At 43.3% G+C, this 23,606-nt stretch overlaps 1 protein-coding gene across 2 annotated transcripts in view; it reads right to left on the bottom strand.

Annotated features, from left to right (window-relative positions):
- RNF13 (ring finger protein 13) overlaps window positions 1–23,606 on the bottom strand; it is a 99,534-nt gene that overhangs the window by 64,550 nt on the left and 11,378 nt on the right. The window contains exons 2-3 of one of the 2 annotated variants that reach the window (XM_044290374.1): window positions 2,101–2,223; window positions 206–286 (exon numbers count right to left, since the gene is read on the bottom strand). The exons of the other annotated variant lie outside the window; for it this stretch is intronic. Of the exons in view, the coding sequence (XP_044146309.1) occupies window positions 206–286; window positions 2,101–2,208 (189 nt within the window). The 5' untranslated portion in view covers window positions 2,209–2,223. The remainder of the gene's footprint in view (window positions 1–205; window positions 287–2,100; window positions 2,224–23,606) is intronic. 2 annotated transcript variants of the gene reach the window in all.

Below are 23,606 nucleotides of genomic sequence, written 5' to 3'. Positions count from 1 at the left end.
TCAATCATTCCACGTCAAACATGCAGGAAATCTCCAAAAATGGTCCACCTGTCTGGAAAGTATAAAAAGGTCTCTATTCCCCAGGATTAAAAAGACGCAAGGGACTGTTTAGATATTCATTTTCCTATTAAAATTGTGGACATACCTACAAAAACAAGTTTTTTTTAATTTATATATAGCTACTATTAATTTGATCTCCACATACCTTTAGGCCATCACTGGGAAGCCTATAGCCAAAACGCGCAGGAAGGTCTTCAAATGACTTCGACACATTGTCAGCTGTGTACTGAAAAATATATTATATAAAATATAATAACTTATTTTTCAAGCCCCAGAGTTTACAGAAATATTAATGCCAACTGTTTTGGGGTGTTGGACCATCATCAGTACGGAGCAGGATTCTGGCTGGCTGGGTGCTGAATCTGTCCTGTATGGAGACTTACCGAAAGTACTCCAGGGTATGGAGACTATGCAAGTAATGTGGAATAGATACTCTTTATGCCAAACTGCATGACCTTGCCTATGCGTGGTTAAAAGTGCATCTAAAAAAAAACATGATGCAGTTTTCAGTGTGGTTGGGGTTTCTGCAGATTAAACAACGGTGTAGAAAACTACATCATGGTGGTCTTTACCGCACCTCAAACGCTACTGTGAACATGCCCTTTTAGCGCTTGATTATTAGGTTTTCCTAGTAGACAATTTAGGCAGGGTGATGAATCTCCTTAAAGAGACCAGTCCTGTATGGAGAGTTTGTGAAAGTACTCCATGGTATGGAGACTTATTGGCAATGCCTCATGGGAAAAGAATATGCAAAAAGCTATCTCCCAAGATAAGTGGCGCTGACGAGATGGTTCTTTTTTGGGGAGATAATTATTTGCATATTTGTTTCCCATGGAGCAATGACAATAAGCAATGACAAAAATACAGCAAGCATTGGACACTTACTATGTTAGGCCTCTTTCACAGCGTGACTGATTAGGTCCGGATGAGTTCAGGGTGCGTTCAGTGAAACTCGCATCATTTTGCAAGCAAATTCAGTAAATTTTGTCTGCGATTGCGCTCCGCTTTTTCACGTGAGTGCAATGTGCTTTGATAGGGTTTTTCACGCGCAATATAAAAAAAACTGAAGGTTTACAAACATCATCTCTTAGCAACCATATTGCGCGCGGATGCAATGCGTTTTTCACTGAAGCCCCACTCACTTCTATGCTGGGTGAAAAACGCTGAATATAGAACATGCTGTGCTTTTCACACAAGGCAGAACTGATGCGTGAAGAAAAATAAATATATAAAACGCTCATGTACACAGGCCCATTGAAATGAGTCAGGACTCAGTGCGGGTGCTATGCATTCACTGCACGGATCGCACCTGCGCAGAAAACTCGCCTGTGTGAAAGGGGCCTTATAAGGAGTCTGTCATCAGCATTCTCCCTAAAAATTTGCCAGACACATATCTGTAGTTTACCTGATTACAAGGTTGTTTTTCTTTTGCTGATCCGAGGCTTCATTCCCAAAATTATATTTTTTCTTCATATGTTGCACTCCAAGCTCCTTTCTGTGGCCAGACCCTCCCTGGCTGCTTTTGCCACTGTCTGGCCCTGTCAATAAAAGCAGTGAGGAAGGGGCTGATCACAGCAATGACACTGACCAGTTCGGGTCTATGCAGCCCCATACGCAGCCAGTGTGTGTTCTGGCACCTTTCTATAATAGCCCACATGCTACGTGTCTTCTGTGGGATCAGACTAGATGGGCTAGCCATTGCTCCCCAAGGCAGCAAGGAGTCTTGGTTTGGAAGCCCGTGACCCAATCGCCGGTTCACCGGTGGCCCTTCCTCAGACCACTGAGGACCACTTTTAGGTCTGTCACTGGATACTGGGCACCCATCAAAATCCACAATTTTGTTTTCCCTGGAACTGACTTCACTCAATGCTCTTTTTTTTCCCACCCCCAGCAAGGCGCCATTGTAAGACTATCAATGTAATTTACAGTATTACCCTTTGATTTTAATGTTATGGCTGATCATTGTATATTTACTTCTTTATACATACACCTATGTGCAGAAGGAAAAAATGTAATAAAAAGAAGATTACTGTCACTTACTGCTATAATGTCTGCATTAACGGGCAGTAGGTAAGTGATGGCAAAGACATGGACTGTCCAGAGACTGATTCTTCTCACAGACAAAACACACATTTTCAAGATGTCCATGTTGATATCCACGTCCTGAAAACAAAAGCAGACCATGAAGTTTCTGTGGCAAGTGTTCTGCACTCATCTATAATAGTAGCACACGCTATTTTGGCTGTTGCTTTGTTGTCCTTAAAAGAACTCATACCAAAAAGTGAAAAAGGAAAAACTTGAGAATAATAGATTCTACTTGCATATTTAGCTTATGTTGACTTTCCAGTCTCAAAATGGGAGATAATTATTTTGGCCAGACTTCCAGACCAGTATAACTCAGGAGCAGGCTTGGTTATGGGTGCAGTCCATCATGAGCATTAGGGCACGGCTACAGAGTTTTTAGAAGGAGGTTTTGAGGCAGATCTGCCTGCAGGATTTTCTGCCAAGGCCAGAAAGTGGATTCAAATGAAATCGGAACTATAGAAGGACTTCTACATCTCCCTCCTGGTGGATCCACACGCGTGTGCCAGCCGTGCCTGTGCTGCAGACCACAAATTGCACAGGCACCGACACTTGAATGAGGTCCGCGATCCGCATCAGATCGTCCAAACAGCAAAATACTAATGCATGCACTACTTTTTTGCGGTGTGGATGCACAGAAAAAAAATAAAAAGAAATACGGAAGCAATCTGTATTGATTCCGATCCGTGCCTCCGTTTCGCACTGTATTTTTTGGATTGAGGACCCATTTAAGTGTATGGGTCCCCATCCGTGATACGGCGCGCACACAGCTGGTGCCCCTGTGTACAGCCATCAGTGACTGACAGCTTTCTCTGTATACACACTTACAGAGAATGCTATGCATCACTGATAATACTTCCCCATGTGCATGTATCAGTGACTGGCAGCTAGCTATGTATACACACTTACATAGAGAATGCTATGTGTGCATACATACATAATTCCTCTGGGTAGCCATCTTATATGCTTCTGGCATATGTAAAAAAACCTGTGAACTCTCATCTTCCCGATGCCTGGGTCACCTATGATATAGATGGACACTTTTATTACCACTACTCTTTGAGGTCGGCTATAAAAAGGTCATAAAAGCTATACCAGGCCCAGCTCATCCTGTTCTTTAAGATAAGATCAGCTCGCTGTCAAGCCTGGCTGGAGCGTGACGTCATTAATTTCCAGGTCTGGCTTGAGGAGAGCTAATAGCCCTTAATTAGCTCTGGGCATAAAACCAGTCCACTTTCATATTTCATTTATGAATCAACTTATGCCCTTTCTGACACCAGATCCAGGCTCTATAGAGTATTGTGGTTAATTGGGTATCAAATATGACTAGAGGATGTGATTCCGTAGCTGACCTATGGGTGGTAGAAGAACTACAGGTCCCAGCATTACCGTGTGTGGTCTCATTCTGTATGTAAATAAATAAGGATCGCAAATCTGTATTCTGTATAAAAATATGCCGATGTATCAGGGAGATACGGGCTTAAGTATAATCCTCATTGTAGGAACTGAACTTTGATGGGGTCATAAAACACTTGGGGGCCAATCCCTAGGATTGACAGTCACTCTGCAGCCATTGGCTGACAGGAGTAAGTCTCCTGCCCATGGGAGAGTTCATAAAAACCCATGCACAAGGACAGAGGAGAGAGACCCATGGAACATCACCAGACACTTAATTGGACATTGACGGCATATCCCTGTATCAGAAGAACTTTGAGGGTCTCCCCTGATACATACTGAAAAGGGGTTTGCAAGGATTCAAAAAGGACATATGAACGACCATCTGAAACCCTCCAGAGAAACTAAGTATTCTTTCATTTTTTTCCCTTTCATTTGAACTGTCGTGATTATTTATATTGTTATTATTATTCTGTAGATTTATAGTCATTTTCATTAGACTTGTATGCACTGCTTTTTACCGCTTATTAAAGATTATAAAATCTAAATAGCCAAGTCTTCCATATTCTAAGCTGCTGAACAACGTACCTTGCCTTTGAAGAGACGTTACCAGGTAGTTAGTTACATTGCATTTAGGAATTGTAGCTGGGGGTGATTGACTGCGGTTGGTCAGTAAGTAATATCCGGTTCATCCACTGATCTGTGGGATAGTGAATTACCTGGATAGTCGGCTCGTGGACCGGGAACCCAAGTGGTGGCAGTTACCGAAGTGTAGTGGGGGGTGTTAGCCGAATGGTAATACCCCGGTCACGTGAGGTCTCTGTGTGTGCGCAGACTCCGTCACAGACCACTACGTCACAGCTGTGGGATCCGGAGCGATCGGATCCATAGTTCGTGACACTATGCATCACTGATAATACCTCCCCAATGTGAATGTATCAGTGACTGGCAGCTAGCTATGTATACACACTTACATGGAGAATGCTATGCATCACTGATAATACTTCCCCATGTGCATGTATCAGTGACTGGCAGCTAGCTATGGATATACACTTACACAGAGAATGCTATCAATCACTGATAACGTCTCCCCTATGTACAACTATCAGTGACTGACAACTATCTCTGCATACACTTACACAGAGAATGCTATGCATCACTGATCGTACCTCCCCCGTGTGCATGTATCAGTGACTGGCAGCTAGCTATGTATATACACTTACATACAGAAGGCTATGCATCACTGATCATACCTCCCCCGTGTACAGTGGTACCACATGGAACTGAACCAGAGTTCGGGAAATTGTTTTTTTACAGTACAAGTTATTACCCAAAGTCTCGTGAGACTTCGCGAAACAATAACTTCAGCTCATCAGAGCCAATACACTCTAATACTGTACGGAGCTCCTGCTCCGTACAGTATTGGAACAAATTTTTATGCAAATCGACTTGGGATGTTTCATCCCAAGTCGATTTTCTCATCCCTAGTTACGACCACCCTGAAATTCATCGCTTGCACACTATAGGAAAAAAAAAGTGTGGATCTCTATGGTAGCCAGGACTGTGGGGGCACACATAGGCTGATGCTTTTTCCTATAGTGTGCAAGCATGACCTCCGCTGATGGCTTGTAGGGTGGTCGTAACCATGGAAATGGGCTGCGTATAAAGAGATAGAAAAATTTATCCAGCCAGCAAAGGAAGCAATATGGACAATCACAATACATTAGTAAGTGGCTTGTATTAACTTCCACTACATAATAAATGCTATTTGCTGAAGTGAGACAACCTCGAAGTTACAAAAAGCAGAGATCTAAATGTATAAGATACAAGTTTTACTGAATCTTTTCCCACAAAATTATATATAATCTGCTCAGCTCCTCCTGCTCTATAACCTGCTGCCTGCAGATTGCACTGTATTTTGTGGGGACAGGTCCTCTAACTGAAATGGTTGGGTTTCTTGGGCTTTATTCAGAGCCTATTCTGCAGCCTATAACGTCATCATGGATCCCTATAAAATCCATTAGTTTGGCATTATAAGATCTGGGATTTGCATCCATAAATGCACCAATATGACCCTTGTGTAACACTTGGCTACAATGGTAAAAAGCATGAAACATCTCTTCCAAAGTACATTAACATTACTTCTGCCCTAATTTCTTTTTCTGTCGCAATGCTGGCATGCATCTACTGGCACATGTAAATGTTTACTTGTCATCAATTTTTAACTGAAGACGGATGGCGGTTACATCATTACTAAACGGGCAAATGTGTGAAAAGGACAGAGGTTTGGTAAAGTTCCCCCCAATGATTGCAGTTACAAGATACTCCTACATCACATACAGATGAAAGGTCTCAGCATAGAACTATTGGGCCTTCTTTGCACAAAATATCCCCATTCTAATGATTTTGGGGCCCCGGTGGTCAGACCTCCGCCTACCCTATGCATGTGCAGGGGATAAGCTGCTGTCATGGAACCCCTTTAAAAACTTACAGAAATTCCTGCCCATGCTTCAGACCGTGTGACAAACCTACCACATGTAGGGTAAGTTCACGCAAGAGGCAGCTGAAATCTGACTCATCTATGAGCAATACCAACGCAGTTATACATTTCCCCATATCAGGCTACAAAGGCCAAAACAGCTGCCATCCTTTCATGCATAAAAAGAGGAAGAGAAAGGTTGTGAAGGGTCCGAATGTAGAGTCGGTGCAGCCGGGACATTTTAGAGCGCAGTTCTGGAATCCTTTACACATACAACAGATTTATATGGTTCCTCTTGGCCTCTTTCACACCATGTGTTTTATCTCCGGTTAGCGGGAGTCATTTTTCTGTTCGTCTATCCATATCCTGTGCATTCATTTTAGCCATTTCTGTCAGAGATCCGTTATTTCAGACGGAAAGAAATACATACACAGTATGTGGGTTGGTATTGTAGTTGGGAGTGAGAGCTACACTAGTAAACAAAACCCAGTTGATACAGCGTCTCAGACTGGGAGCTGTCACACTGGGCAAATTGCGGAGCCGCAAATTACAGACGCAGATTATTGGAAACGAACGTTCCTGTAAACGCTCTTTCCCGACAATCTGCCAGTCTAAAAGGTGCAGCCAATCATTAGTGCAGGCACCTAAATTATCGTTTCTGGGCAGGAGATCATGCTGCTCAAACAGCGATCTGCTGCCCAGAAACAATACAGATGTATGAGGACGAGCAATTGCAATAGTAATCCCACATACTGTGGAGGGGATCACTGCATGTAAATACAGTGCTTCACCCCCATTGAACAAGCAGCCGACTGTCGGGAAAGAGCGCTTCCTTTCTGACAATCTGCGCGTCTAAATCTGCCTTTACTGTTAGCCTAGAGAGATACTAAGAGCTAATCACAGCAGTGTTACTGGTTATATTATCAAACCAGTGCGACAGCTCCCAGTCTCTCTTGACACATTGTACTGTATCATCTGGGTTTCACAACTGCAATACCAACCCACATTATTCATTTATTTCTAACCAGCAGCAGTGTCTGTTGCTTTAAATGAACCCTTAGGCCCCCTTCGCACGGGCGCGTTTTCCGCGTGGGTGCAATGCATGACGTGAACACATTGGGTCCGGATTCAGTGCGGGTGCATTCATTTATATGGGTCTGTGTACATGAGCGATGTTTTTCACGCATCACTTGTGTGTTGCGTGAAAAATCGCAGTATGTTCTATATTCTGTGTTTTTCACACAACGCAGGCCCATAGAAGTAAATGCGGATGCAATGCGATCTTCACGGATGGTTGCTAAGGAGATGATGTGAATAAATAGGGATGAGCCCAGGGATCCCATTAAAGTCCATTTACTTCATTATTTTCCATTATAACATGGTTATAATGGAAAATAATAGCACTCTTTAATACAGAATGCTAAGGTAAATGACCATTGAGTGTTAAAAATAAAATAAAAAAAATAAAGTACTTTTATTACTGGTACTCACCTCATCCACTTGATCACGCAGCAGTTATAGTCTTCTTTCAAGATCTGCAAAAGGACCTACTCTGACATCAGCACAGGTCCTTTTGCAGGTCCTGCAAGAAGAAGAAAGAAGACGATAACAGCTGCACGATCAAGAGGTAATTATTTTATTTATTATTTTTAACCCTCAATGGTCATTTTACTTAGAATTCTGTATTAACGAATGCTATTATTTTCCATTATAACCATGTTATAATGGAAAATAATAAAATTTACAGAACACTGAACCCAAACTTCAGTGAAGTTTTTTTATTACGCGCGTACACTTTGCACTCGCATTAAAACACTTTGCACTCGCACAGGATAAAAACTGAACGCAACACAATCACAGACAAAACTGACTGAAATTGCATGCGCACTCGCGCGGGTTTCCTACATTGTATCCAGACCTCTTCCGCAACGCCCGTGTGAAAAGGGCCTTAGGATACCAGAGGTTTTTGCGTTTTCATTTTCCTTCCCCATCTTCTTTGAGCCATAACTTTCATTTTTCCATTCACATATCCATATGGGGGCTTATTTTTTGCGTGTTGCACTTGCTAATGCCACGATTTAATATGGCATACAATGTAGTGGAAGGCATGAAAAAATAAAATAAAAAATAAAAATATATTAAAATAAAAATAAAAAATTTGCCATTTTGACCCTTTTTTCCGGTATGCCATTCGCTATATTAGAAAAATATTTTTATATTTTAATAGTACGGGCGTTTTTGGACGCAGTAATGCCCATGATGTTTATATTTTAATCGCCGTACATGTATGGAGCTGGTAGCGAAGAGGTTAAAATGAAAACAAATCATTGCAGCAGATATCCTGACTGGAGCATATCTGATAAAGTAATTATTACTCTGATACCCTGCCACTGTGCTGGCTACATACTGCAGTAATGGATAAGGGCATTATCTGCACTTTGCCGACTTTCATTTGTCTTTGTGGAGCCTTAAAAGGGAATCTGTCACCAGTTTTATAGTGACCCAACGTAAAGGAAATGTGTCACCAAAAATGTTATCTGCCCGTTACAACCAGATAATGACATCTTTTTATTTTATGATTATAGATGTTGTTTTTTTTATTCTATTTCCTAACAATACCACACTTGTATATTTTTTATGCCTTTTAAATACTGAAAAAAAATAAAAAATAAAAATTTAAAAAGTTTTTCTTTCACCATATTCTGACCCCTATAACTATTTTGTAGTTCTGCATACAGAGCTGTGTGAGGACTTTTTGTGGGGCAGTCTGTACTTTTCAGTGATACCATTCTGAAGTGTGTGTGAGTTTTTGATAACTTTTAAAAGAGTTGGTGACAAAAAGGTGAATTGAACTGATCCGCCTTTTTGCGGATAGCATACGGCCGTCTGAATGAGCCCTTATAGCTGCCGAAGCCTGCTTAAGGCTTCGGGCTATTAGAGAAGCATAATAGGTTCCCCCATCTCAGCTGGGGAACGCTGTTAGTGCCCATGTGCCATGGTCATATTTGAGCTCAGCATCTGAGGGGTGAAATGTATGTGATCAGCCTTATGGCTGATCACATACATGTGCAGTGGGTCTCTGCTGTTTGAAACCGCAGAAATGCGGCGGCTATGGCACCTGCTGCGCGCACGTGTGGGTGCCATGTTTAAAGATGCGCACGGCAGAGGTCATGAAGGGGTTAAAGCAACAGATGTGGCACCTGAGGGGTTAATTGCGCGGATCACAGCGTCCTCTAAGAGGTCGGGTGCCGGTAATGTTCTTCAGTCTCTGCATTGGTGGCAGTGGGCAGTGCGCCCCCCTCCCCAGTAGTAATCATTGTATGTTAGTTCACTAACATACAAAGGCAGCCAGGACTTCTGTAGCGTCCTGGCTGCCATGGTAACCGATCGGAGCCCCAGCATTACACTGCTGGGACTCCGATCGGAACTGCCCACTGCCACCAATGATTAATACTATGGGGGGGGGGGGTTGAGTTACTAGAGGGGGCTGGGGTGCTGATCAGAGGCTGGGGCTGTTTTTTGGACTTTTGGTTGGTCAGCAGTCACAAAATAAATGTGTTATTTATTTAATTGTTATAATTGGTATCGGTGAGTACTTAAAAAGTATCGGTACTCGTACTCTGTCAAAAAAATAAAAAAAGGTATCGGGACATCCCTACATCACATATTGTGAATGGAGGATCCTGTCTTATCTAAACACATAGGTGATCTCATTATAGGCAGGATTAGAATGACAGATAAGCAAGTAACTCCTGTATTGTGATCTGTACAGACCTAGAAGTGGCGCCTATTGGGCTTAGTGGTCAGTGTAAACTGCAGGATTTTATGTTTTTTGTTTAAATATAGATATTGACATGGAAAATTAAATAACATAAAAAAATTCTTTAAAAAAATAGATGTTAGACATAAAAACCTGATGACACATTTCCTTTAAGGCCCCTTTACACTGCCCAATGTTCAGGCAGAGTTTTACTGACGGGCATTTGTACAGACGCTCGTTAGCGATAATCTGCCTTTGTAAAAGTGCCGCTGATTACCGATGAGCGGGCGAAAAAACACTGCTTTTGAGCTGATCCAGTCAGTGAAAAAACAAGGATGTGTGAATAAACACAAAAAAAAAAAATCAATAGACACGTGGGCTGTCCACATTAAAATCAGACAGCACACGTCTGTAATGTATTAACATGTGAATAAGGCCTAACTCTCATTCTTTCATCTAAACTTGGGTGTGCCTTGGATCCAGGGCATATAGTCAGAAAAGTACAATTGGGCTCCTTATAAAACAAAATCCAATGACTGACACACCTAGAAATGCAACTTTTCCCCTGATGAAGCTGATGCGAAACATGTGTCAGGGTTTTGGAGGTGTCGATCAGGTCTGTATTGTACTACTTTGCTTTGGATATTTAAGCGTGGGAGTGTGAACTATATGGCTTGATTTTTTTATTTATTTTTTTAAATACACACCTACATGTACTCTATGGTCTTTCCCCATGTATATAGTTATACTTGACCCTTTGTGGCACACTCCCAGTGCTTGTGTTTGTCAATGCCAATTTATGTATTTTATAGGTTTTCTTTTTTTAATTCTAATAAAGATATGTTTTGGTAAATTACCGTGTAGATTTTTGGATGCAGAGTGTTGGGTTTTCCCATATAGACGTTTTACACCTAGAAATGTACAAAGTTATGAATTCTAGGAATTCTGAAGGCAGTCATCCATCTATACTAAAACTCTGTCAAATGTCAAACCAATGCAACATGGGACAACATTTAGTGAACACGTATGAAAGGGGTCAGTTCCGTATAGGTTACCCAACATTGGTAAACATCTTCTTGTGTAATCAAAACTTTTTTTGCACAACCATTTCACTGACAACATGCAGATTGCTTCACACAAGGGCTCTAGATGTGCAGTCATTCACACAAAAATAAGCCAGCTCCGTTCAGAAGAAGGCTACATACAGAGCACAACACTGCAGGGTGTGGAAATGCTCTACTTTCTCAGGTGGAGAACATACAATACTAGCACTTCAAGTCTTAGGCTGGGTTCACACCTGAGCGTATTCGATAAGCGCTTTTGACAGGCGTTTTTAAGGCGTTTTAGTATTTTTAAAACGCGCGTAGTATGCACGTTTGTGTGATTAACCCCAGAGGCATCCAATCAAAAACTGCCACAATACGCGCCACAATATGCCCGAAAGAAGCTCCTGTACTTCTTGGGGCGTAGGGCGTTTTACAGCGTGTACGAACGAGCTGTAAAACGCTAAGAAGAGAACCATGCCCATAGGGAAACATTGGTTTTTGCCTGTTAAGCGTTTTACAGCGTGTAGGAACGCACTGTAAACCGCTCAGGTGTTAACCTAGCCTAAAAGTCACCATCGACCTGTCCCTAATGAAATCTCAAACAATTCTTAGGGTACCACCACGTGGTCAGGTTTCCTGATGCAGATTTGGAAGCCAAAACCAGAAATCAAAATAGAGAAGTTGTATCTGGCAATAATATTGCTCCTTCTATGAGCCACTCCGGATGTGGCTTACAAAACTGCATCAGGAAACCTGACTGTGTGGCAGGACCCTTACATTTCAGCAGTGTAAGAAGGAACAAAGGGGCAGTCATTGACGGAAGATACACGTCACCGAGGTTCCTGGTGAGGTAAGAACCGGGTTTTTCCCTGAAGTGTCAGTTTTGCAGTCTGACACTTCAGCTGTTAGTATGGCTGTAAAGCCGATCCAGGCCGGTTCTTATTGGGAGCAGCCAAAGAGCAGGGTGGGTGGCTGTTCCCCACGATTCCAGGCCGGGTTTTGACTGGGATATAAAAACCCAGCCAGCACGTTCAGCTGGTGTGGATTATCCTCCATGACAGATAAGCTCTGGAGTCTGTGTCTTGAGAGCCGCATGCTGGGGAAACAGGCCTCTAACGCTGGGTTCAGACCTGAGCGTTCGCGATGGAGCACTCTGTATGCGCGATTGTAATCGCACATACAGAAACAAGCGAACGCCCATTGTCGCGCGTTCCCGCTGAAGTCTATGGACAGGAACGCGCGACAAGACGCCCCAAAGAAGCTCATGTACTTCTTGGGGCGTCAGGCGTTTTACAGCGCGATCGTATGCGCTGTAAAACGCCCAGGTGAGAACCATTCCCATAGGGAATCATTGGTTCTTGCCTGTTATGCGTTTTACAATGCTTAGGAACGTGCTGTAAAACGCTCAGGTCTGAACCCAGCCTAAAGCCTGCTGTGGACTGCAGGTGGAAAACTGCTGCTCAGGTGAAGGATTTTTGCACTGTGGACTTTGTGTGGTGTGAACAGGCACCAAAACAGAACACCGTTACTTTTGGCTTGTTTTTTTCTTGTGTGTGAATAAACACTGAACTTTTCTTTACAACCTTGTTTTTGCCTCTGCACTGCGTCCGCTTACCCTGCCACAACAGGGAGGGGGCACCCTCCAATGCCGGAATGGTAAGATGCTGACGGATTGCCCTGGGGGTCTAAAACAGGTGTCAAGGTCTCCTATGGACGCGAGATTAGGCCCTATACACATGTACTGCAATGCATTTCTTATATTGTACACCTATGTGTGGGGTACCACTGTCAGAACTCAAATGGACATGGAAGTTGAACCCAAATCCTTTCTCTGCAATAACCACAAAGAAAATGAAGCAACACTCCAAAACAATGTTGTGAAAAAGATTACCGGTAATTGCATTTTCCATTTAGCATCCCCAACAGCACTAAACAGGAAGATTAACAAAAGGATTCAATTAGGGCGGCCACCACTGCGGACAAAACTTTACGACCGAAGGACAGATCCCTATTAGCAACAACATCTAGTCTCTAACAGGGTGGATTTGATTTATATTAAACTGATTTAAAATCACAATTTAAATCACTAGTCAGTAAGGCTTGATTTAAAATCATAGTTTTCTACATAAAGACTAATTCTTGCTGGTATAACTTATTCTAAAAATCTTCATCTACTTTCATATTATAACAACTTTTCATATTAGTTTGATTAGGTCGATTCTGCATTCATAGGTTTGTAGAAGTTAGGATTAAGGTCTTTTTCTCAACTCTGTTCAGGTTATAACATTTTTGCTGTGAAGAGGCATGTGATCTCTGCTGAGTCAAATTCAGTTTTGAGAACGGCAAAAGTAAACCAAGCATCTGTGATAATATCTTGTAGGCAGAGAAACTGCCCAATAATCTTACAAAAAACACTGGAAGAGCATGACATTGTGAATGGATTAATGGAATTTATTTACCAAAATCTTTTTGGTCAATATGGAGCTATTAGGAATAACGGACATCTTTCTTCAACTACCTTTGTGATAACTCTTGGTATCAGAGATTGGGGGGGGGGGGGGGGGGGTATACAGCACCAGAAAAGGCAAGATTTTGACATCCCGTATTTAGATGGTCGGAAGGAAGCTTTTTAGTGCCAGATAGACTGCTAAGAGCTCTTTTGAGTTTGAACCAGATAGACTGCTAAGAGCTCTTTTGAGTTTGAAGATAGAGGGAGAAGTTCCAGATTCCAGGCCCCCTGTACTAGTTGATTTCTGCAATGGGCACCCCAGCCTGATCCGCTTGCGTCTGTTGTCATAACAATCCGAATGATAGATCGCCAGATTCTTTGGATTCGGCCACCACCACAGGGAATTCTTTACCCGAGTAGGCAGGGATACTTTCTTGTTCAGAGAACGTTGGCTCCGGTCCCAGGAATTTACAAGGAAATTCTGCCGAGTCCTTCCGTGAAATTGGGTCCACTTGACCACCAGTATTGCTGAAGATATTAGACCCAGAATCCCCATAATTTCTCTGAAGCACATAATTTCTCTGAAGGAGTAACCTGAATGAAGAGATCCTTGAGATAATGTCCTGTTTCTTTTGCTGTGGGAGAAAAGAGGTCATAAGATGGAGTCTAGAAGAATTCCGTGAAAGACTTTCTTTTTGCAGGAAACTAAGTCCGATTTCTCCACATTCAGTTTCCAGCGGAAACTAGACAAATGATCTCTAGAATCTACAGTAAGTGGAAATGAACCTTTTTAATCTTTTCCCCACCGGGTCTCTGGCGTCATAGTCCCGATTGTTTAGCGGACTTATCAGGGCTGAACAGGAAACCTTTACCTCTGCCTCTCGTGGGTTGCCAGGAACCTGAACTACCTTTCTTCCTTTGAGCTGGTTTACTCTTTTTTATTATGAAAGGAATGATGGAAAAAAGTTGACTCTGTCAGGAACCCCTTTTTTCTATCGGATGCTTTATCCAGTATATCATCTAGTGTCATTCCAAAAGAGTCTGCCCCCTTCACAGGGAATACCACATAACCTACTTTTAGAGGTAGTATCCCCTGACCAAGATCTCAACAAGTTGCAAAAGTCGAAGATTAACAGCACTCCTTAGTATAAGTGTAGTGGGTGCTCGTCTCCAGGGGGGTGGTAAAATCCCCCAAAGGTAGTGTGAACAATAAAGATAGAAGAAAGGGAAAAAAAAAAAAAAAAAACAGCATGTCTAAACCTGTGGAATTTTAATCCAGATGCCAGCATCTGGATTAAAATGCCACAAGTTTGGACGTGCAGTCTCAGTTTTACATTTTTTCTAGATCTCAACCAGACAGATCTTCTGGCAGTATTAGATAGAGCCGCCGCTCTAGTGGAGAGTTTTACCAGATCTGCTGATGCGACCATCAGGAAAGTGGAGGCCAGTTTCAAAACTGGCACGGAGGACAAGATATCTTCTCTTGCAGTAACGGAGATTAAGTGTTCCTCAAGTTGGGATAACCACAATGAAAGGGTCCTAGCAGTATAAGTGACAGCAATACTGGGTCTTAGCATGGACGTACAGGTTTTCCAGGATCTTTTAAGAACCGATTCCAATTTTTTTTATCTAAGCCTTGACGAAGGAGCCCAACATCCTCAAAGAGTAAGGGTAATTTCTTGGATCTTGGCTATAGGGGCGTCCACTCTGGGAGTTTTATCCCAGTGAGCCAAATCGGATTCATTAAAATGGATACTTTAAAAGATTTTTGAAATGCCCAATCTCTTTTCTTGATCCTTCCATTCCTCAGAAATGGACAGGAAAAACCTCACCCTTTTTATCCCCCAGACCTTTAAACATTTGGTCTTGTATTGAGTGTGGCTCTATAGACTCCTCTATATTTATAGTAGCTCTGATTGTTCAAAACAATGAATCTGTCTCTTATATAGAACATAAAGGCCTTCGAGATTCATCATCAGATGAGAGTCAGAATTAGATATAACTTCACCCTCGTCTAAATCAAAATCCATATCAACCTAAGTTTCGGGATTAGATGTGGATGTAGAGGGTTTTTGCGGAATTAAAGCCATCTTTGTGTCAATAGAGCTTACTTCATCTTTTATGATGGATTTCAGACTCTCAACCAAAGAAGGAGCTTTATCTGACATTACTTTGTCTGTACATTTTTGACAGAGGCATTTTAGTATGGGCGGCTAACTGCTACTTGCAAATTGCACATTTCTTCTTTACTGAAGGTTGAGCGGAACCTAGGCAGGAGGGAACCCTGCCATTTCATCCCCAAGGGACAAGAAACAACTGGACAAAGGTAAAGGGTAGGAGGCTTTTAAACTTTTACTCTCCACGTTGTTTCCTGTCCCTAGGAGGCGGGGTACCCTCTTGTTTAGTGCCGTTGGGGAGGTGTATGGAAAAAAGAAATGCAGCAATTTATTCCACAAATGAATCTCAACGTTACAGTTCCTTGATTTTCGAATGGTTCCACAGAGGAAATGAAACGTTCCTGTTCATGGGACAAATAAAGCTTTGAAATGCCGACTGATTTTCTTGCAAATAAATAAAATAAAACATCTGATAATGCTCCAACACAGCGGTGGTGAACCTATGACATGGGTGCCAGAGGCGGCACTCAGTCTTCTCTGTGGGCACCTGCACCCTGGAAAAAATAAAATAAAAATGTCTGCGCCGTGGTGGAAGGCTTGAACGAGGCGGAAGAGTGGAGAGGACTCAGAGCACCGAGAGCAGGCACGTGACTCAGTAACTCGCTGCAGCTCTGCCTCCTCCTCCGAAGGAAAAGCTGCAGTGCTCATCCCCGCCACCAGCCGCCGATGTGCCTGCCCACAGACCCACGCCCCCATCTGTGAGTGTGTCTGTGTATGACCTAATGCCCGTCCCCCAGTCTTTTCAGTGCCAGCCCAGCAGCCAGATTCATCAGACAGCAGGCTGGGTCTGTGGGGGTGGCAAGGAGTGGAGCAGCAAGCAAGGAGGACCTGCTTCCATCTCCAGCAGCAGCCAGAGTTAGCAGCAGTCAAAGCTCCATCCACAGTAAATTTTAATGAATGTTAATGGTGGACAGCAGGGCAGTGGGCACTCAGAGCAGCATGGGAAAAGAGAGACTCACTGAGGCCAGCAGCAGCCATTTTAGTCCGATTACAGCCACTCTGCAGCTTTAGCTCTAATTTGACTGAAATGGCTGCTGCTGGCCTCAGTCTCTCTACCGCTGCTGTTCTGCCTTTTTTTTTTCCACAGGTGCCACTGCACAGCACACCAAGTGTGTTTGAGCATATGGGACGGTCACCTGAGCATATCATATGGGAGGTCATCTGAGAAATATTAAAACACATTGTGAAAAACAAAGATTGCCAGAAGTCTCACTAAAGCTGTCAACATTAGGCCTCATGCACACAACCGTTGTGTGTTTTGCGCGTCAAGGTGACAAAAAAAAAAAAAAAAAAAAAAAAAAGGCAAATTGCGCGTTATTTTTGTTTTTTTTTCCTGTTACGGCGTTCACCGCATAGGAGATATTTTTAACCTGTTTAGGACATCAGGTCGTACCGGTACGCCCTGATGTCCCGATCCTTAAGGACACAGGATGTACCGGTACATCTTATGTATTTCCGATCACCGCCACGCGCACCTTGGCTAAATGTGCGGGGGGGGGGGATTGGTGACCGATCACCGCAAGTCAATTCAGACCTGCGGTTTGCGGCTTTTACCTGGTGCGGTGGCATCGGATCCCTATGGGGCTGTAGGGGTGACCCGATGGCATGGAAGGCAGCACGATGCCTTCCTAAAGGCATCTGCGCTGCCTTCCGGTGATGAGCCTGTGAGATCCAGCCCCCTGGATCTCCCAGGCCTGAAGCTGTAAGAGTAATACTCACTGTATTACTCATACAGCTAATGCATTCCAATACAGAAGTATTGGAATGCATTGTAAAAGGACTAGACCCCCAAAAGTTGAAGTCCCAAAGGACAAAAAATTAAGTGAAAAAAAAAAGTAGGAAAAAAATAAAGTTCCCCCCCCCCCCAAAAAAAATTAAAAGTTTCAAGTAAAAAAAACAAACGTAATTTCCCCCCCCAAAAAAAAAAATTGGTATCGCCACGTCCGTATCGACCGGCTCTATAAAACATATCACATGACCTAACCCCTCAGATGAACACCGTAAAAATTAAAAAATTAAAACTGTGCTAAATAAACCATTTTTGTCGCCTTACATCACAAAAAGTGCAATAGCAAGTGATCAAAAAGTCATTGGCACTATTTTGGGGTGCATATCAAACAGTCATCTCATCCTGCATAAAAATCAGACCCTACCTAAGATAATCGCCCAAAAACTGAAAAAACTATGGCTCTCAGAATATGGAGACACTAAAACATGATTTTTTTTGTTTTAAAAAATTAAATCATTGTGTAAAATAGAGTTGAGATGCCAAAATGTTGATTCGGTTTCGATACCATAAAAAAGTATTGTGATACTTGATACCATCGGGAAAAAAAAGAAAAAAAAGCCACGTGCATTCCACATTTTAAAAAATTTCGAATCACACTTTTATTTATTTTTTTATACTTTAATAGTTTGGACTTTTCGGGTGTGGCGATATTTATTTATTGTTTATATATTTTATATGTAAAATTGGGAAAGGGGGTGATTTATACTTGATATTTTGGTGTGTTTATAAAAAAAAAAAAAAAAAAAAAAAAAAATTTTTTTTAGCAGTTCATTTAATAACTATCCTGGGATCTTATCCCTTTATCCTATTCACCCTAATAGAGCTCTATTAGGGTGAATAGGAGCTCACACTCTCCCTGCTGCTCAGTGCATAGTACACACAGCAGCAAAGATTACCATGGTAGCCAGGGCTTCAGTAGCGTCATGGCAGCTGGGGCTCTGATCAGAAGCTGCCACTGCACCAATGAGGAGGAGGGGAGGGGACCCTGTGACCACTGCCATCAATGAGAAGGGGAGGGGACCCTGTGGCCACTGCCACCAATGATTATAATACTGGAGGGGGTTGAGGGGGGCGGGCGCACTGCGCCACCAATGATAATTAACCCTAAATACAGGAGGCGGGTACTGGCAGCCGATCAGCGGCACCTGAGGGGTTAACTGCCGCTGATCGCAGCTCCCTGTCAGAGGCAGGGTGCCGGCTATGCGATTCTGCTGCCAGCACCTGCCTCCTGAATTAAAAGTTAAAAAGACTACCTTATATGGGTTCGGACTTTGTTAAGCAGCAGACTACAAAGAGCGGCGCCCAGGGATGTCCCTGCGCTGCAATTGGACAGCGCTACAGCCAGGGGAGAAGGAACAGCCACTAGAGAAGCTGCCGTCTCCTCCCCATTGCCCCAATAGCAATTAGCATATGGAGCAGGACTGCAGGAGACAGTAATGGGGCACAGGCGGCGAACGGAGCGGCACCCAGGAATAATAGTAAGTGCTGGGACATCCCTGGGCGCCGCTCTGTGTAGCCCAAGTCCAGACCCATTAAAAGTACTATCATTGGTGGCGCAGTGCTCCTGCCCCTCTCACCCCATTGGTGGCAGCAGCACAGGGGGAGGGAGACACTGCTTCCTTTTCCCCTGTGCTGCTGAGGGAAGTTTGTAAAATCAGTTTTGAATACCTTGAGGGGTGTAGTTTATAGAATGGGGTCATTTTTGGGTGGTTTCTATTATGTAAGCCTCGCAAAGTGACTTCAGAGCTGTAGTGGTCCCTAAAAATTGGGTTTTTGTAAATTTCAGAAAAATTTCAAGATTTGCTTCTAAACCTTGTAACATCCCCAAAAAATAAAATATCATTCCCAAAATAATTCAAACATGAAGTAGACATATGGGGAATGTAAAGTCATCACAATTTTTAGGGGTATTACTATGAATTACAGAAGTAGAGAAACTGAAACTTTGAAATTTGCAAATTTTTCCTAATTTTTGGTGCAAAAAAAAAATATATATTTTTTTACCAGTGTCATGAAGTACAATATGTGACGAAAAAACAATCTCAGAACGGCCTGGAGAAGTTAAAGCGTTTTAAAGTTATTAGCACTTAAAGTGACACTGGTCAGATTTGCAAAAAATGGCCTAGTCCTAAGGTGTAATAAGGCTGTGTCCTTAAGGGGTTAAGATATGTTGCAGAGGCAACTTCTTTCCTGCTGGATTTAAGGGTATTTATGGCCTTCTCTGATAGCCCTCTGCTTTTTAGGTCTTCGCGTTCAGGATCCAGGCTGATAGTTTGAATAGGCATGGATTCTGGTGAAGAATTGGACCCCGAGAAATAATGTTCTCCTGTGGAAAGGGGGGGGGGATTATCCAGGGTTCTTCCAGAGCTAGCTCTTTTAACACTGGGAACCAATTCCTTTTTGTCCAGTACGGGACAACCAGTTTCTGCAGCACTCTGGGTATTAATGGCCAAGGGGGGGGAGGCATAGGCTAGATCCCAAGTCCACCTGACTGGAAATGCATCTGTCGCCCAAGGGTTGTCCCTTGGGTTTAGGGAGCAAAAGAGATGGACCTTTGCGTTTTTTCTTGATGCAAACAGGTCCCCCACCTCCTGGTAATCTGATCGAAAACGACTGAGTTTAGGGCCCATTCCCCCGAATCTATGGTTACTCTGCTGAGAAAATCCGCCTGTATGTTTTCCGTACCCTTTAGATGGATAGCTGTGATGGAGAGAACATGTTTTTCGGCCCAAGAAAATATTTTTTCTGCCAATTCTTTTAAGCTTGTTGATCGTGTTCCCCCCTGATGTTTCAGGTATGCCACGGCTGTTACATAGTCCGAAAGGATTTTTAGGTGTTTTCCGGAGACCTTGTCCTGTGACACCTTCAGCACCTCCCAGATTGCCCTCAGTTCTCTGTGATTTGACGAACATCTTCTCATGGTGTCTGACCAAGTGCCCTGGTAATTTAGCAAGCCTATTTTTCTCCCCATCCAGTACCACTTGCATCCATGTTTATTTGAATCTCCGGATCTTTTACCCAGGGTACACCTTTTTGCAGGTTTCTCTCTTTCGTCCACCCTTTTAAATCTGATATTACCTGATTCGGAATGGGGATTCTTTTCTCTAGAGAGCACTGTCTCTTGTCCCAAATTCTCAGGATCCAAGATTGGAGAATCCTGGTGTGGGCCTGCAGGAAGTCATCGTACCTAGGAGGCTCATGGCATTGCGAATGGAGCACTGGGATTGACTTCGGAATTTTTTTGTTTTGTCTATAAACAACGTAATTTTTTCCTGAGGGACGGTTGTAACCTGGGAGTGATCCTGGATTCAGTCTCCCAGAAATTTCATTTTGGTTGAAGGGATTAAACTTGATTTTTTCAGGTTTATTACCCAACCCAGGTCTGAAAATCTGCGCATCAGGTCTCTGGTAATGCTGGTTGTTTCCTGCTCCGAGGGTCCTAGGACCAGAAAAATTATCCAAGTATGGGAAAAATTTTATCCCTTCTGCTCTCAGGGGGGGATATAATTTCTACTACGAGTTTCGTGAATACCCTTGGTGCAGATGAGATTCCAAAAGGGTAACACGGTGAACTGGAAGTGTTTTACATCTCCTGAGCTGTCCACTAGGGCAAACCTGAGGAATTTTTGTGACGATTTGTTTATGGGGACATGATAGTACGCGTCTTTTAAGTCTATGGACGTCATGAAGTCTCCTGTTCTGATCAGGGGAATGATGGATGTTACGGATTCAATCCTGAATTTCCTGTATGAGACTGCTTTGTTTAATCCTTTTACATTTATAATAGTGCGGAAGGTACCATCTGTTTTTTGAACCAGAAATAAACTGCAATAAAACCCCTTCCTCTTTCTGTACTTGGGATACCCTGCCAGATCTTTTCTATAATGTTTGGGCTGTGTGAGGTTATTTTGAACCTCTTTGGAGGGGTTGAGGAAAATTCTATCCGGTAGCCGTCCCGAATTATGTTTAAGGCCCATGGATTTTTTGTAATGGACTCCCACCGGGACAGAAAATTCCGCAGTCTTCCCCCTACTCTGGAGTCATTGTTTATCTGACTTTATTTTGGGGGTTAAGAAGGAAACCTCTGCCTTTTCCCACTTTCTGGTAACTCCACCTACCCCCCTTCCCTTTGCCCCTATAGGGTCAAGTTTGGGAATTGGAGGAACGAAAGGGCTTCTTTTTGGTCTCTTCCGGAAAACCCTTCTTTTTATCTGCAGCCTTTTCCAGGATGGAGTCTAATACTGGTCCCAGAAAACGCTATGGCCATAGCTTGGCTTTTGATGCTCTATCCCCTCCCCAGGCTTTCATCCACAATGCCCTTCTTGCAGAATTGGTGAGGGCCGCATCCTTAGCGGCAAACCTCACCGATTCCACCGAGGCATCCGCCAAGAAGGCCGTGGCAGATCTGAGGAGAGGGATAGAGCTCAATATTTCCTCTCTAGGGGTCTTGTTTTTGATATGCTCTTCTAATTCGTTAAGCCAAAAACACATAGATCTTGCGAGCGATGTTGCGGCTATGTTGGTTTTGACCCCAAACATTGCTGCCTCCCAGGATTTTTTTAGGAGAGAGTCGGCCTTCCTTTCCATTGGGTCTTGTAGTTGTGAAGAGTCCTCAAATGGGAGGGAAGTCTTCTTAACTACTTTCGCTACTTGGATGTCAATTTTGGGTGTTTCATTAAATAATTTGACATCCGCTGGATCAAACAACAACCTGTTTCTGAATTCACGGCATACCCCCAGTCTTCTCTCGGGGTCAGTCCATTCGTCTAGAATCATGTCCTTTAAATTTTCAGTCATTGGGAAAACTTAATGTTTTAGCTCTGAGGCCCCCCGAACATCTAGTCTAAGACGGACCTTGGTTTTTTCACCTCCTCAATCCCCATGGTTGCTCTAACAGCTCCTCCATATCCTCGGAAGAAAAGTAGTATTTCTTACTATCTTCCATTATTTCACCCTCTGATAGAACGTCAAGATCCACATTCTGTCTAGAGGTGGAGGCCTCCTCATCCATGATCTCCGAAACAGAGGAGGATGGGGCGGATAATCTAGGTTTTTTTGCCGGAGGTGTAGACGGGACTGATCTGAGGGAGGCCAGAGAGGACTTAATTTCATTTTGAATAAGCGATTTGACCTCAGACAAAATTAACGGTTGCTCCTCTTTTATAAGATCTTTTATGCAACCCTGGCAGAGCTTTTTATAATTCTCAGGAAGCCTCTTGCTACAAGTTGCACATCTCTGCACTTTAGACCTTGTTCTGGGCTCTTTAACTCCCTTTAAGAGAGGAGCAGCCAGGTATCAATAGACAAACAGGCAAGCAAGTCAAAAAATGATACATCATTTTGTTCTTTCCCCACAGGGGAACTCCCTGTTGGAGTATCCGAGGGAGTTTCAGAGTCCATCTGGGCTGTAGAGGCGACCGGGGCTTCAGGAGCAGACATTAGTGCTGTATGCGCCAGGAGGAAGATCGGGCCACTGCCTGTTTGAAATTGCCGCCACAAGTAGGCAGCACCGCGTCTGACGTCACTGCCCTGCGCCTGATCCAAGCTCCGCCCCTTCCGCCTCCAGCCGCCGGGAGCAGAGTGTAATGCTGAGGCTTCCCCCCAGAGTCGGCGTGCAGCATGCTCGTGCTTCCCTGCGGTCAGCTTCCTCAATATAGGGAAGAGGGACCGCACTGTGGGGAGGGATACAGGCTCCTAAGGCAGGAACGAGATAGGCTCCATATGGATCCCCTGCCCAGCTTTGGACCAGACCGCAGGGGAAGAGGACAGAATCTTCAGGTATTTTTAAAATAAAAAAAACTTCACCTCCACCAGGAGGGCTCTCTGTGTGGTTGACCCCGTAGGGACAGGAAACACTAAGGGTGAGAGTGGGTGGTGGCCTTTTAAACTCTGCGTGTTCCTGCCCCTACAGAGATCAAGAGTCAATCTCATAGTAGATCGGTCATGGTGGACGAAATGGAAAATCCAGATGCCGCTCCTTCCATATCCCCAAATAACAGTTTACGACCAGAATTGGGGTGTTACTGTATTCAGGAGAAAAGGGGGGAAGCAAATTGTGGCGGGGATACACTCCTGTTTTCTTTTGTGAAAAAGAAAGTTTGGACCTAAAGCACCATTTTCTTATAAAAAATAAATAAATAAAAATGTTTTCATTTTCACACCCAAAGTATTAAAAATTCTATGAAACACCAATTGAGTGAAGTGCTTGCTACACCCCTTAAAATTCCTTGGGTGGTGTAGTTTACAAAATGTGGTCATTTATGGGGGGGGAGTTCAACATGGTGCCTAAAAGACCATTCCAGCAAAATCTGCACCCCAAAAACCATATGGTGCTCCTTGCCTTCCGTGCCCAAACAGCAGTACACGACC

The sequence above is a fragment of the Bufo gargarizans genome, chromosome 4, assembly GCF_014858855.1.
Source record: "Bufo gargarizans isolate SCDJY-AF-19 chromosome 4, ASM1485885v1, whole genome shotgun sequence".
NCBI lineage: Eukaryota > Metazoa > Chordata > Amphibia > Anura > Bufonidae > Bufo > Bufo gargarizans.
The sequence above is the reverse complement of the archived record's forward strand: the minus strand, read 5'-3'. Positions and strand labels throughout refer to the sequence as shown.